Raw genomic sequence first — 15,588 nt, forward strand, 5'->3', positions numbered from 1 at the left:
GCTACGCGGCTAAAGGTTGGTACTGCGCAGTCAGATACGAAAAAGTAAACATCAAAGACGAAGAGTCCATATGACAGTGCGTCAGTTGTCAGTTCTTGTAACTAGGAAAGCAACCAAAATTTATGTGATTTAATGAAAGTAATTAATGAGCAAAACACAGAGAAAAATTACAAAATTGATGAAATTTTGAAAGAAAATGGTCATATCGTGCTTCGCCTACCCCCATACCACCCGGAATTAAATCCTATTGAACTTGTGTGGGGGTACGTGAAAGGTGAGCTCGCAAGAACGTCGATTGACTCTAACTTAGATAAAGAGATAAAAGAGTTAGAGTTGCTTTTCTCTAATTATTCGCCTGAAAAGTGGAGAAATTGTGACGACCATGTCATAAAAAATTAAGACGAATATTATAAATCTGATAGAGTATTTGACGATGTATTGGACAGGTATGTTATTGTTTATTTATAATTTAATGTAAATTAAACATATAATATTATAGGTGTACACTGAACTAATATGACTGGCGTACTCTAGTACATTATACTTCAAAGTAGGTATAATGTTTTTTGGTTTTTGTCTTAGATTTATAATTGACGTTAGTGAAAACGATGATGAAGATGAGGATGACGACGACGATGAACAAGTTCAAACAGAGAGTGAACATGAAAGTGACATGGAAATTGATTTATAAAATAAAACACTTTTACATAAATAAATTCAAATTGGCAGATATTCTGAAGGTCCATTCAAATTTTAATGCTGTCAAACTATAAATTTTAAGCTAAATATGACATTTACGGGAACACTCATAGAATAAAATTTTACTTACGCCAGAAATAGATACAAGCTATCGCGAGATTAATCCGGGCACACTTTTCTACGTGTGTAGCATGTCGTGCTACCTCGCCCCCGCCACTTCTTTCACCCCGCAAGGAGGGTCGCCAAGTAACTTGCCACAGTATAGTCACTCTCTGTTATTATTTTTTTGACAGTGACAGCATGTTTTTTATCAGGTAGGCACGAACCAGACATTGTGAAACAGGGCCTTAATCTAAAATGACAAATGAAAGAAGAAATCATATCCATTTACTAAGTAGGTTATATTTCATGAATATGTACATACATTTAACATAAATTATACAGATATACTAGACGACAATTACGATTAAAAATGTTGTCTGAATATTCATTTAATTTTGGTTTACAGTAACAACATTATTTTACTTAAAATGTTTAAATTACAACAGTATGGTTTAATCTTTGATGCAAAGTTAATGCTAATCTGTACCATTGTACAATGCCAAATGTGTGTGTACGTTACTCATTTTATGGGTGTTTGAGGACCAAAATTCTTATTCTATAAGAGTGTTTGTGACTAAAGGCTTCGCCAAACATAAGCGTTACTACGATAAACTACGGTATTTTACCGGGCTGGGGGTGCACAGGATCGAAAGGTGTGGAAGATAAAAGGGGAGGCCTTTGCCCAGCAGTGGCAAAACAAGTAGGCTATAAAAAAAAGTACAACACATCTTTGCGTCATAGCGCGGCGCAAGTTAGCGCTCTGACGCGTGCTAGTAAAGCTTTCTGTTTGACGAAGCCTTAAAAATTCTACGATCCTGAAGGCAGACATTTTAATGCTTGTAAACTATAAAATGAGTTAGCGAAAAAATAGTTTTACGTCAACACAACCTTAGTGTTGACTTGCATAACAAAGTTAATAAAAATTAAATAGTTTGTCTCTTGCTCTGACAGTATAATGTCATAGTGACAGTGTAATTTTAAACAAACTAATTAAGGTTTTGGCAGCTCTAAAATTAGATTTATGCCTTCAGAATCGACATCGATGACTAAATAAAAGTTGTATAGTGCCACAAACTTATCTGTTCCGGTGAGAGCGAACTAAATTGGTCCATACCTCATTACTTACTGTACTAATGAATTTCATATTGACATAGATTATATGGACCAATTTAGTTCGCTCTCACCGGAACAGATAAGTTTGTGGCACTATATACCTGTGATAAAAAAATCAAACTGTCACTGTATACATGTCAGTAAGTCTTTTATCCCACAGACAATCATGTCTCCAAACACTCTATAAGAATTAAATCTTACAAGAAATACAAAACAATACGCTTAATTTACAAAGCGCTATCTCTACTAATGGCTACCCGATACAGAGGTTTTAAGAAAATATCTTAATTTTTATAACTTCAACTGACAAACTTTTAATATCTGTATTCACATCAATGTTTATTTTTCTCATACCAGATCCTATTGATAATGAAAAAATAAGTACTCACAATAACTTGATAAATACAATACACTATCGAAATAAAAAGGCCTCGAAAAACGGAAACATTATTAGGTTTTTACAAATACGTTTTTCTTCTTCAGTTTCAATACCACTTATAACAACCGCTATAGTTTAAAAGAAAGGGTGTAATTCATACGTACATAGTTTATATACGTGTAGTTGGTATTTAGAGCCAATGCCCAATCTATAAATGAAAATGCCTTGCCTTGGTTATTGCCCGAAAAAGGGATGAAAAGTTTAATCCTTAAACCAAGAGCCTAATGATATTTACCTTGTTTAAGGTAAGTAAGAGACTTTTTTTCTTGGTGCATCGTGTTTTACGCATAATAGAAGAAATTAGCACCAATTTGTAATTCAAGTTTTTACCACATAGTCGTTATGAAATGCACAGTTCTTTACCTAGGTTGAACCACTAGGGTAACAACTACATATTACAATATTTAGTTAAATCTGAGTTAACCACCACCACTGTCAACCATGTTTCGTTAAGTGTATTTTTTTGCTTTCATTTTGTTTAATTGTACGATAAATTTGCCTGAGGCCCGTCAATAATGTTGGCTTTTTCCTGTCAAGATGCACATAGCCACATCACACATTTACACCTGGTGTTTTTATAACACCATGGTAACCTTACATTAACCAATAACAAATACTTATCATATTAGGTATAGTCACAAAAATACCTATGGAACTATGAATGTACATTACACATTCTACAATTAATTGAAATAACCATTAACGTCTACTAACATTTATTTTATTGAATTAAGTATAAAACAATTGCAAAAAAACTGCAAATAAGAAACCTGTTTACTTTGTAAATAAACCAGTTAGGTCCTATAATAACTAGTTGTGATCCATAATTTAGAAGTTGTTTTATAACTTCGAATAATTATAATAAGTGCCACAATTGTCCACAACAACTCTGACCTTCTGTTGAGGGATATCCTAAATAAGTAAATATCAAGATCATGTATACTATTTATGTATCAAGTACATAATTTAATGTTAAATATATAATATTTATATACAAATACATGTTAATACTCCTACTTCACAGCTAAGATGGTATTCAAAATATTACACAAAAATCATTATTTTTTTATAATGTAAGAAGGTCTATACCAAGATGTCCAAGATTATTATGTAACCCATACCTCTTCACCCTTCGATCAAATATGTATAATAACAATGTCATCTTACCAAATAATTTACACTAAACGAATGACAAGTTTCTCTTCATAGTTCATGGGCTGCTCTTCTTCTTCAGCCTCCTCCTCCTGGATCAAACGAAAATATTCAAATTACTAATAATTAAATACCAATATAATTATGTTTATAAAGATTAAATGGGTAGTTATTTATTCGTGTACTGTTAATTTATTTTGAAAAATTATAATGGACAACATTTCATTTTCTTTACCCTATATTTTTATTAGCTATTCGGAAAGTTTATAGAAAATTAGTGGACCCGTATTTTTTTATTTTGTATATACATTAATTTTTGCATGTTATTTTTAACTTTAAAGTTAATTATTTTAAAACCGGAAGTGACGTTACATATTAGGCTCAATTTTTATTTTTGTATATTGCCGGAGTCTCGAAAAAAAACATAAATGACACTGACAAGTGACATTTAAACTTTGTTTACATGCCAACCAACAAATGGGTCATTTTCAAATGACATTGATATTTCTGATGATGGAAAGTAGGTACTTATCATGTAAAAAAATAAGCAGAAGCATTTTTTCAACTGTGTAGGCGGTGGCATGCTCTGAGACATAATATATAGAGGTCATCTCTTAATAATAAATAAAAAAAATAGTCAGAAAGTGTCAGAACAGAATTAATGAAAATGACCCAAATAAACAACAACGTCACGATAAAACGTCAACGTCAATCAAAAATTAAAGTGACAGTTACTTTGTTTTTAAATCTATGGGCTTTGATCATCAAAATGCATCGCACCTGATGCATGACGTCATCAGCACTTTTTTACTATTTTATGATTTTCTCGAAAATGATACATCCAAAAAATACAAAAACATTTTTTTTGTGGCCTTTAGAGCTAAATCTCAAAATGGTTTTCGATTTATAGCAGCTTTAGTTTTTTGAAATGTTGTCCATTGAGCGGTGGTAGCCCAGTCAGGTAAGCGCCCGCTTCTCACATTGTGAGAAGCGGGCGCACTGACATATTATGTGTCGTTTCATTATTTATTACCACATGATTACACAATGCGTAAATGGCAGTTCTAGAAATAAGTAATAAAAAAATATTTTAATACAAAATATGAAGGCAATAGAAATGATAGTTGTAATATAAAAGAACATAACTTACATCAAACCCAAAGCAGGAATCAACATCTTTCTCCAGTTTGATGGCCTTGTTTTGTTTATTCTTAGACCCCTTTGATTTGGAAGGTTCACGATGCCGTATCCGTTCTTCTACGGGTTCATCATCATCATTGTCTTAAACAAAATCGAAACAAAATCATGCTAAAGTGAAATATTATCAAACAAATTTGGCTAAACCTAAATAAAAAAGTATCAAAGTCAAAGTAAAAATATTCTTGGCTGATGTTGCCATAAGTGGGTTGATTATAAGAGAATACATGTAATAAAAGGCAACATTTCCAATTGTTTCTGCTCACAATGCCTATTTATCGTGACCGGAAGTAAGGAAAAAAAAATAGGAGGTGTACTTAATATTTTTTTCAGCGATGCACATTCAGAACGCGATCCAATTCCCTGTCTGTATGGTCGTTCCCGAGGGCACGTACAAACAGACCGAAAATTACAAGGCGTTCTCAACGTTCCTCGCCGAGGCATGCGGCCGGCGGGTGCGCGGCTATTGAATTCCCGCTTGTGGACACGATATATTGGCACTCAGTATCTGCCTACGATTTTGCTCTTCATCGCTCCTTCTGGACTATACTTTGTAAAATATATCATGAACACTATGACGGCTGACAAAATCATACATTTTTGGTTTTAAAACAAACTTTATTCATCAAGCATAAGGATCATCAAACGTTATAATATACGAATCATGCTATAGTTTACAAAGTATAGCTCTTTGACCCAATTCAATAAATAGCCGGATCTCCACAAACCGATCACGCGATCCAAGGAATTTAACATAATTATACGTACTTAATTCCTTGGATCCGGCTAGTGATCAGTGTCAACGTACCTGGTATCTGTGCGTAGTGCGAGTCCGGCGCGACGACGGCGACGTGTTGCTCGCTGCCGTCTTCCAGCTGAATCACCTAAAATAAAATAAAACACGTTTTATTAACGCGTCGTCGATCGATAGTCGTACAAATATGAACGTACAATCATGAAATTTGGCACAGGTTCCTTAGGTAGTAGGTATAGGTGGGCACTAAGAAATGATTTTCAGCAACTCACCCCTAAAGGGGTAAAATAGGGGATGAAAGTCCGTCAGTTTAACTGGGAATTCCCAGGGGAAAACTTAAGGCGAAGCGATGCTCGCGGGACCACCTAGTAATAATGTACAAACTGACCTCAAGCACGACGTACTGCTGCCCGTCGCCGTCGGCCACGGTGACCAGCTCGCCGCGCTTCAGGTCCGCCTCGCCCACGTTCAGCTTCAGCATCGTCGGCTCCGACATCTCCTCGTCCTCCTCCTCCTCCTCATCTTCCTCCTCCGACGACGACGATGAAGACAGGTTGGAGGATTGCACCGTCGCTTGCTGTGGACACGGTGATAGAATACATGTTTATTGATCACCAAAATTATTCATCACGACCCATTACATCCTCACTGCTGGGGCACAGGTCTCCTTCCAATGAAGGAAGGGTTTTTAGGCCTACTCCACCACGGTGGCCTAGTGCGGATTGGTGGACCCCAAAGTAAGCAAGCTTGTGCTGAGAGAATTGTCGGGTAAGTTGGGCAACCCGACTGTCAGATGTTTTCAAGCTGCCTGAAGGCCTCTGACTAGGCTTAACGACTGCTGCCGAATCAGCAACCGGGACCCACGGCTTAGCGTGCCGTCCGAAGCTCGGAATCGTCCAGAAAAGAACCACTTGAAACCGGTCACCCATCCGATGACTGACCGTGACAGTTATTGCTTAACCTCAGTGATCAGTTACGATCACCGAGGCCCGCTCGACTACAGAAGCCTCCGTAAATTATTGAATAGATAAAATACTTAAACTAGAAACAATGAACAATAGGCGGCCTTATCGCGGCAACCGTCAGTTACAGAGAAAAAACCGGCCTACTCCAAGTTGGACTCGCGCACTGAGGGTTCCGTACAAGTCTACATACCTGAGATAGTTTTCCTTTTAATTTCATCATATGTACTAAAGCGTGAATTGATTGTTTATCAAGAGCAATTTCATTAAAATGCCAGTTGCACTTACCAAAGGTCCATCAATGAATTTGATTTTCTTTTGGCGGCCAATCTTCAACGCGAGTGCGCGCTCCTTGTGGCCAGACTCCGGGTCGTGTATGGCCAGGTGCCGGATCAGGTTGCCCTTGTGAGCGAACTGGCGGTTGCACTCGCGGCAAACATGAGTCTTCTCCTTGGGAGGCTTCGGGACATAGTCCGGATTGTGGTAAAGATTCTGGTGCCGCCTCAACAGTTGCTTCTGCCTGTGGGTTCAATGTTTTTATTGTTTTATTCAGGATATTTATATATTTTACATACGAATTAACAATTAGCCAATATCTATGCTCAGTGAAACTGAACATTCAACCTAGAGTAATCTTACTGGGCACTCACTATGGACTACTAAACTGACTGGTTAAGATCTTAAGTATCTTAACAGATTAAAAATGTCTATTAAAACGGTAGTCGTCCGAATGATAAAAAAATTGACAAAATGGACGAATTACTGGGCATTATGTTTAGCAGGATTTTACCTGAAGGACTGGTCGCATTGTTCACAATTGAACGGTTTCTCATCTGTATGCTTGAGCATATGTGACTTGAGGTGGCGCATGGTGGTGGACGCGTAAGGACAGAAGTCGCACTTGAAGCACTTCTCGCCCTCGTGAGTCTGTGTAACAAAAAATAATAGTTATAATGCCTCATATAAATCGAGGAGTTGAGCGCAAAAGCGGTGTAACAGTTAGTATAAATTAACAATAGTCAGTCTGTGTGATTTCTGTGAAGAATTTATCAAAAGGGTTAAATAAGAAAGTGTGAGTTAGGATTGGTCACTGATCTCATTTGCTGACTGTAACCCATGAGCTCCGAGATACCTCACTCACCAAAAAAAACTTGTGTGGTGTCCACCACAAACAACGGCCTAAACGATTCCTTCGTTGGAAGACCCGTGCCCCGGCAGTGGTGTGTCGTGATGATGATGATAATGTGCTCACCTTGTTATGTATCTTGCAAGAGTAGCGATCCGGGAAGGTCTTCCCGCAACGCTTGCACTTCAGCGGCTTGTCGGAGGTGTGCAGCTTCTGCACGTGGATGCGCAGGTCCGTCTTGCGGCCACACTTGGTGGGACACAGCTCGCACGCGTACACTGGCTTTGCTGAAACTGATTACACGTACGGTCAGGACGGTTCTCGGAAAGCAACACCGACTCAATATTGCAATGTGATAAATATGTGTACTGAGATTGGGTTTGATACGGTCGAGTTATCATAGTGTTTGCTGACAAAATTAAATTTATGATATTAAACAATGAAAGATATACCTTTAATCATTTGTTTAATGTACAAATTACACCTACGATTAATGTCCCATTATTTCCCGTTAGTGTGCCCCAGTATTAGAGTAAGAGCTTACTGTTGTGAATGAGCTTGTGCGCCTTCAGCGAGTTGGACTGCGTGAAGCACATGGAGCAGTGCTCGCACTTGTATGGCTTCTCGCCGGTGTGCGTGCGCAGGTGGCGCTTCAGCTTGAACGTGTCCGGCGACGCGTACGTGCAGTGCGGGCACTGGAACAAAACCATTTAGTTATTGGGCGGTAAAGACTCGAAAAAGGTAAAATCCGCTTTACTTGGACTTTCGTATTAGATATACATGTTCATAAGGTGTTTCTCTTTCAACACTCTTTGATAGTTCAGTAGTCAGCTCTAGAAGCAGCCATAAACTTTTGTCAAACTGACTGCCTATTCATACATTCCGTGCAAAAGTGTAAACTACTTATGGAACTATCTGCTCAACTACACTTAATTCCATCGCTGGCTCAGCTGTCTTGGGCTCAGACACAGAATAGCACTGGTCTTTTATATCATGGGCGGGCGGTTCCCAGTCGCCTGCCTGCTGCCGCTGCACGGGTTCGTTATCGACGTAGATAAACGTCACTATATCGCCATAAATACGGAACTGTGATTGGTAAAACGCGCACTAAACGAGTTTATCATCGTCGATAACAGACCCGTGAAGCGGTGGTTGTAGTTCTCGCGGGTGTTACATTAAGGTGAGTGTACCTGGTACAGTCTCTCGCCGGTGTGGTAGCTTGCTCAGCTCTACCGAGGCGTAGGTCGTTACATTAAGGTGAGTGTACCTGGTACGGTCTCTCGCCGGTGTGGTAGCTTGCTCAGCTCCACCGAGGCGTAGGTCGTTACATTAAGGTGAGTGTACCTGGTACGGTCTCTCGCCGGTGTGGCAGCGCACGTGGCGACGTAGCTTGCTCAGCTCCACCGAGGCGTAGTCGCACTCGGTGCACTTGTGCGGCTTCTCGTGGGTGTGCTTGTAGCGCACGTGGCGGACCAGCTCGCCTGCAAACAGATATGCACAGCTGTCTGAATATACTGTATGGGATGTGATAATGCAGATTAACTAGAGAACTCATAACTGATTGACAGTTGAGCAAACTTAAGTATGATATGCAGCCTTGTGATTGGCCGAAATGAAATTGCGTAGAAGTTTGAAGTTTGGGCTTAGGTAGGATAATAGCATTAGCCTGCAGTCCCAGTGGGCAAACTGCTAGCCGTCGATTGTGCTAACGGCGATTTAGTTTGCAGATTATGCGCTCACTTTGCAGCGTTAAGAGCTTATCACTAGTAGTGATCAGTTTACCTGCTGGGAATGCATCCTTAGTGTTTTGTATTGTTCTCGCAACTTACCTGAAGTAGTAAACGGGCTGTTGCAATACTTGCATATGTGTGGTTTGACACCATTGTGCATGTTGACATGATTTTGCAAAGAGGCCAGAGTCTTGAATCCACGCTCACATACATTACACTTATGCGGACGCTCCTCGGAATGAGATTTCATGTGGCGGAGAAGCAAGTACCTGAAGAACAAAACATGTATTACTTACATAATATAAATACTAAAATTATAGATAGAACTGCCAATATCTACCAATTCCAGAACATCCAGACAGAAAGGACCATTGCCACCAGCTAGTTTAAAGCCAGTACCAATAGCTTTAATCTCAGTATTCATTTACATTTCTATTGAAATGAAACTGCCATCAACCGTTGTGCTACGGCCGATGATTTCTATTTTCTATCAGAAGCTAACCTCCTCGGGCTTGTGTAGGAGCAGAAGCTGCAAGTGAAGTGAGGGCGGCTGCTCTTGGACTTCCTCAGCTTCTTCTTGATCAGCTCCTCGTCCTCGTCATCCTCCTCGGACTGTTCCTCCTCGCCTTCTGCCTCTTCATCCTCGAAGTTGTAAACGTCATCACCCTCGGTTTTTTCAGTTTCATTCTGAAGGACGAATTTTATCCATTAGTTTTCAAAAATACCTACAACGATTTACTTGCTGCTATTGTTATTACAATCACCTTAGGTACTTAAATAATTTACGATGAATAAATTGAAATGAAGAATAAATAGTTCCAGTTTGAAGCTCGCTTTAGACTACTGATTTGTATGAAATCTCTGAAATCTATAACCTGTTCTAAAGTAAAATCTTTAGTCTAAGTTTTATAATAAGGGGATGAAAGTCCAATGAAGAAACAGTTTTGTTTGGAAAAGATTTTACAGCCTGATCCAATTCATGCTAGGACTAAGTTAATTTAATTCCCAGATAAAGCAATTTTACCTGATCAACTTTGATGAGAGCTTTGTTGTCTTCCTGCACCACAAGCACATAGCTGACGTCTCCATTAGGCGCTTCAGAAGGCACCAGCGTGACTGTTTGGTAAGCTTCACTGCCTTCTACCATGATTGGATTTTCATCTTCTTCCATTGGCTGATGAATAACATGTCATCATAAACATAATTTTAGCACAATTTCCAAATAAGTGTTACCCAGTAAATGATCAATTCAATGAGAGACTGTTCTGTAGCACACAAATTATGAATGCGATCGCTGTTTAAAAGGCGGTGAATATTTTTCTAAATGGAACTTCACAGTGAAATCGTTGGACCTATGGAAAAGTATTGAACCCAAAGATAAATAAGTGATAAGCAGAACCAAGAACACAGAAGTGAAATCAAAAATCATACTTTTAGTGGATGTTATGATCATCAATATACATGAGCAGGGATAAGTCACTACAAGATAGTGTAGTGTAGAGTAGTTAAGGAATTGCGTTATAACGTAGGATAGGATTGGTGATTGAAATTATGAATGAAAAATTGCATTTTAGCGAAAATGATGATACGGGCGTGCCGTTCTGTTATGTTCGACTTGGCGGGAACTACCGTAAATAACATTTTGTATCGCAAACTTCAATACATATCATTACATGAAATTGCTCCACACACTACAGAAGATATATTAAAATCGCTATAAGGGCCGGGACAAATAAACACGATACGACGTCGCGTATCCTTCCCACTCGTAGGTATTCTAGTGACACGACGCGACATCGTATTGTGTTTATGTAGAGGAGCACTTAATAATACATGGCGGCATTTTGGTAGGTTCATTATTATGAACAGTTGCAAATAACTAGCATCAAATCAAAATTCCATAAAAAATCGCTACTGTTCTAAATAATATGTGATAATTTTGTGTTTACAAGCATTGAAAGAGTAAGTATCTCTCAATGGAAACAAACTACATGTATTACACTCACAAGCAATGAAAAAGTTCCAGTGACGTATGGAAACTCAATATCAGGTGGAATTTTTTATTGCTACTTGACAAAGTCTGAATGGGCAATGAGATTTATTCGCACAGCAGCTGAAGCTATTGTTGGTAAAAGTCTCCAACTCCGTCTCAATGGATTATACAAATTTGAAACAAAAAAAATAATCAATAGTCACATACCGCCGAACGAATCAGTATGGCTCCTTCGGCATACGTTCGGCGCCGTGCGGCATGCGTAAATGTACACGCATCTGATTCCGTCCGATGCGGAACTCATGTGACTTACGAGACCTTCATTTGAATAAGGATTCAAGTTTCGAATTGAAGACTAAATAAAGACTTGGGTCTTTTACCAACACAAGCTGAAGCACTGGAAAATTGGAAGTGCAGGTATATTATAGCTAATCATCATGACAAGAGATAGAAAAAAGACCCGAAACATTTTTAAAATACAATGTGCCATATAATGTAGGTGTGAAAATATGTATGATATATTTGTAAATGTATATAGGTACTTTCAACCATTCTCCACCTGTTATCTAGGGTCCAGCCAGATTCGTCCCATTCCACACTCGACCCGGCCACACTCGTCTATCTATCTAGAGCTGGACTAGGGTTAGTCACTGTGGTGAAATTACTTGTCAGTCGCTGACTGGACTATGAATCAAGTAGCTCCTTTTACACAACCCTCAGATCACACTAAATTATAAAGTCACCATGACTACTAATATTTTCAAGTGCAGCAAAGCCAATGAATCTTAATTCGCGATTAACATACAATAATATAATATTCGCCTCAGCAATGAAACTCACCTCAGCATCGTCGGGCAGGCCCCCAGGCAAGGAGACAATGTTCTGATTGTCTCCTGATGGCTGGTAGTAGTAGTGACCTTCTTCATCCACAAAATAAGTCACACCTGTATCTGGTTCTTCTTCACCATTCACTGTCAATGTATAAAAAATATGTAATATTCTACAATTGAATTGCTTATCTTTCCGGAATTTATTGATCCATTGCCAGGATTTGAACCCACACCACCATTTGCCTGTGAGGGTGAGTGATCTTATCCAGTATCGGTTACACCACTACCACCATGGCTCTTATGATTGTATCTAAGATATGTATTTAAAAACCCATATGCTAATGTTAAGTAGCCTAGAGAGGAAATCACCTGCAATGACTGTAGTGGTATCTTCTCCATCCTGCTCAGCTCCCATGTTGTCTAGATATGTGTGGAGCATCCCTCGATTGTCCACTTCAACCTTCACCTCCGGCTTTGGAGGAGCCATGGCTGTAAATATTTTTTATTGAATTATTAACTAAAGTTGCAATTCCTCATTCTTAAAATTATGGGAGTGGACCATCTGTGGTTTACCTATTGTTACAAAGGTTAAAGATTAGGAAGAACTATATTCATCCTAGAATAGCTAAAGTAGTGATGGTGGAAGCATGATAATGTTAAAATAATTTTGTACTCTACAATTCATTTTTTTTAATATGAATATTGAAGTTTTTATTAATTTGTTTGTTTATTAGAGTTTATTTTAGTAAAACAAGTATTTAGTAGTGATTGATACAAAAAAGAATAAGTAATTATGTGGAACCTTAACCAAAGAAAATTTTTACCGGTGGTTGAAATACAATAAAGATGGGTTACTCTGAAAATATACATAATATACCTACAAATGTACCTATGGGTTCCTATATATTTTCAAAGTAGAGCATTATTGTAATAAAAATTGCATAACATTAGAGTATTCTGTGAGAACTGCATAAGTGCAAAATATGAAACACAGAGAAAATTATGTGTAAGTGACAGTAGAAAGCCTCTGACTAGGCTTTATGACTGCTGCCAAAATAGCACCCACCCACGGCTAGATATGCTGTCCGCAGCACGGAAGCACCCAGAAAGCAATTACTTGAAGTGCCATGCATTGCTTAACTTCAACCAGCTTCTCCTTGCTGATCAGTTACAATCACTGTTAAGCTAGCTCGACTATGCTTGATAATAGGAATATAGTATTATCAATTACAATAAATAACACAAAAGAGCAACAGTTTTTTTTTAAAAGAGCTTCAAATTGAGCATCACTTATAATAAATGCAATATTTACAAGAATGCATTAGGAGACGGGAGAGTAACAGACAGCAAGCTTTACCAAATAACACATGAAGTTTTAGAATCATCTTATTGGCAGTTCTCTTCACTTAAAGGTATAGATATTCAGTCATATTCATGAGAATGCATGTAGAAAGAGTGACTCAAAGTGCACTGAATCTAATACTTTCAATGTCATGAAGTGTACTATTTTACTATGTATCCACAAGCAGGAGTTGCAAACACCCAACTATGTAAAATAGTATGGAATTTAGAAAATACCGAAGGAGTGTTCAGAAAATATTCAGCAGACCTCATATTCCTAATGCATCTAATCAATAAGCCAACTAGGTAGGTATATACCAAACTATTACTTTGCTGAACATGAAATATAGTTAGAAATTCTTACCCAGGTGTCAAATAAATCACTAACAACTTGTGGAAGAAATGTCGCTATGCTATGGAAATCTTAGTATCACTGCTACCAGGTGGACACAAACGATACGCTTGGCTTTGAATTATTGACTGGTTACAATGATTATTGATTACATATGTCCGCCATTTTAAGAACGTTGCAGGCGAGAACAGAAATCGTAAAAGATTCACGCACGGTTCGGACACACAAATATTACATGTAAAGTTAACAATAAATAAATACCGCCACTGTATCAAACAAGAAAAAATACATCACAGACGGCGCTGTAGTCTACCCGTCTTATGCCCGTCTTGGTAAAATAGAAGTGTGCAGACCGATATACCTCCGCTACATAAGATAAAAACGTCCACGAAACAGTCGAAAAAACACATAAAACACACACTTAAGGAATCAAAACTGCTATTTGTAATTAAATATTACCTAAAAGCCTAAACTCCTCAAGAAGAGCTTCGAAATTTTCTCAACGAGGGCGTTTCGATCAATTCAATAAATGCGATAGTGGTGACGCCGAGCCGAAATGGCCGACGCGTGAAAAAACGAAACTACAACTTTTTTTCGATGCTAATTAATGTTGCCACACTAAATAAATATTTCTTCCGAAGGATTTTTGTGTTGGCGATGGCGTGGCAAATAGCCAAGTGGCGAGCCAGCATAATATTTTATTGGACAACAAAAACGATCTTTTTTGTTTAAACCTCAAGGGCAATAAATTGTCAATATAGCAAATAAATTTGAAATAAACTGTGTAGTAGGTCTCTGAAATAAACTAAAAACAGTAAAAAAAGCCCCCTATTCACTACACGCACCGCGAGCCAAGCCCGGAGCCGTACCAATCCGTGGACTAATCCGTCATCATCCACACACTATATGAACGCCGAGTTGTATCCATTCGATTGTGAACTTTGTTCAACCTTGCACAAAGAACGATGCGAGAGCCGCGCCGAGCCGCGAGCCGCGCCCACCAAAACATTCACTCGTAGATTTGTCGCCGGCGGAATAGAGCGTATATTTTTTTGAGTTTATCATATGTTTTTTAAAAAAAGGCGGCTTCATAAATCTAAAAATACCTACTTTTTTGAAGTACATACACTAAAGATTCTAAAACAAAAAAAGTTTTTTTTACCTAATTATATTTTTGTACTGACAAAAATATCTAAGCGGTTAAAACCTTATAAGCATTGTGGCAAAAACTCTTCTGACTGTATGACAACGCCATCCTTTTTACCCGACTGCCGAAGGAGGAGGGTAATGTTATTCGATTGTATGTTTTTATGTATGTATGTTTGTCTGTTTCTTTATGGCCTCCTGTAGCCTAAACGGCTTGATAGATTTTGATGTATAAGGTATCGTTAGAAGCGTATTGATTGCGTGATGGTTAAGGAATATGTGCCGTCACATTCAAATGTATATAGCACCCTCTAGAGGACATAAAGTGATGAGGGAAAAAATAATATGTTTCCAACTATGCCGTATGAAAGGGCTTGATTAGCACATTACTAAAATATGCATATTGTAGGTATTTAATTAAATAACAACACTAAAATTATTGAAATAAAAATATGTTTTAAAACCTGACATCATAAAAACAACTAAAATCTTATAAATAAAAAAAATATACTCCGCCTGCGATACTTTCTATCAACATTGGGGCTTGTATTCATCTTTTTAGCGTGAAGTCATTATTAATCATTAGATACTACAAAGATCAGAATTCGCCGTGAAACTACTGCGATAGCGAAACATCTACGGGTTGTATATA

At 38.1% G+C, this 15,588-nt stretch overlaps 1 protein-coding gene across 2 annotated transcripts; it reads right to left on the bottom strand.

Moving 5' to 3' along the window:
- Positions 1-2,811: 2,811 nt before the first annotated feature.
- LOC105398565 (transcriptional repressor CTCF) lies at positions 2,812-14,404 on the bottom strand. Of its 2 annotated transcripts, none has more exons than XM_038121830.2 (15): positions 14,250-14,404; positions 12,467-12,586; positions 12,108-12,238; positions 10,299-10,448; positions 9,777-9,961; positions 9,374-9,543; positions 8,889-9,025; positions 8,089-8,239; positions 7,671-7,837; positions 7,209-7,345; positions 6,707-6,938; positions 5,845-6,033; positions 5,511-5,586; positions 4,656-4,786; positions 2,812-3,597 (listed from the first exon to the last, which is right to left on the bottom strand). In XM_038121830.2, the coding sequence occupies exons 2-15, from the start codon at positions 12,582-12,584 to the stop codon at positions 3,529-3,531; spliced, it is 2,043 nt and encodes a 680-aa protein (XP_037977758.1). In that variant the 5' UTR covers positions 12,585-12,586; positions 14,250-14,404; the 3' UTR covers positions 2,812-3,528. The 2 variants fall into 2 exon arrangements, with proteins under 2 accessions (XP_037977758.1, XP_037977759.1); XM_038121831.2 differs by lacking the exon at positions 14,250-14,404 and adding an exon at positions 13,803-14,224.
- Between the last annotated feature and the right edge of the window lie 1,184 nt (positions 14,405-15,588).

This window comes from Plutella xylostella, chromosome Z (assembly GCF_932276165.1).
Source record: "Plutella xylostella chromosome Z, ilPluXylo3.1, whole genome shotgun sequence".
Lineage (NCBI taxonomy): Eukaryota > Metazoa > Arthropoda > Insecta > Lepidoptera > Plutellidae > Plutella > Plutella xylostella.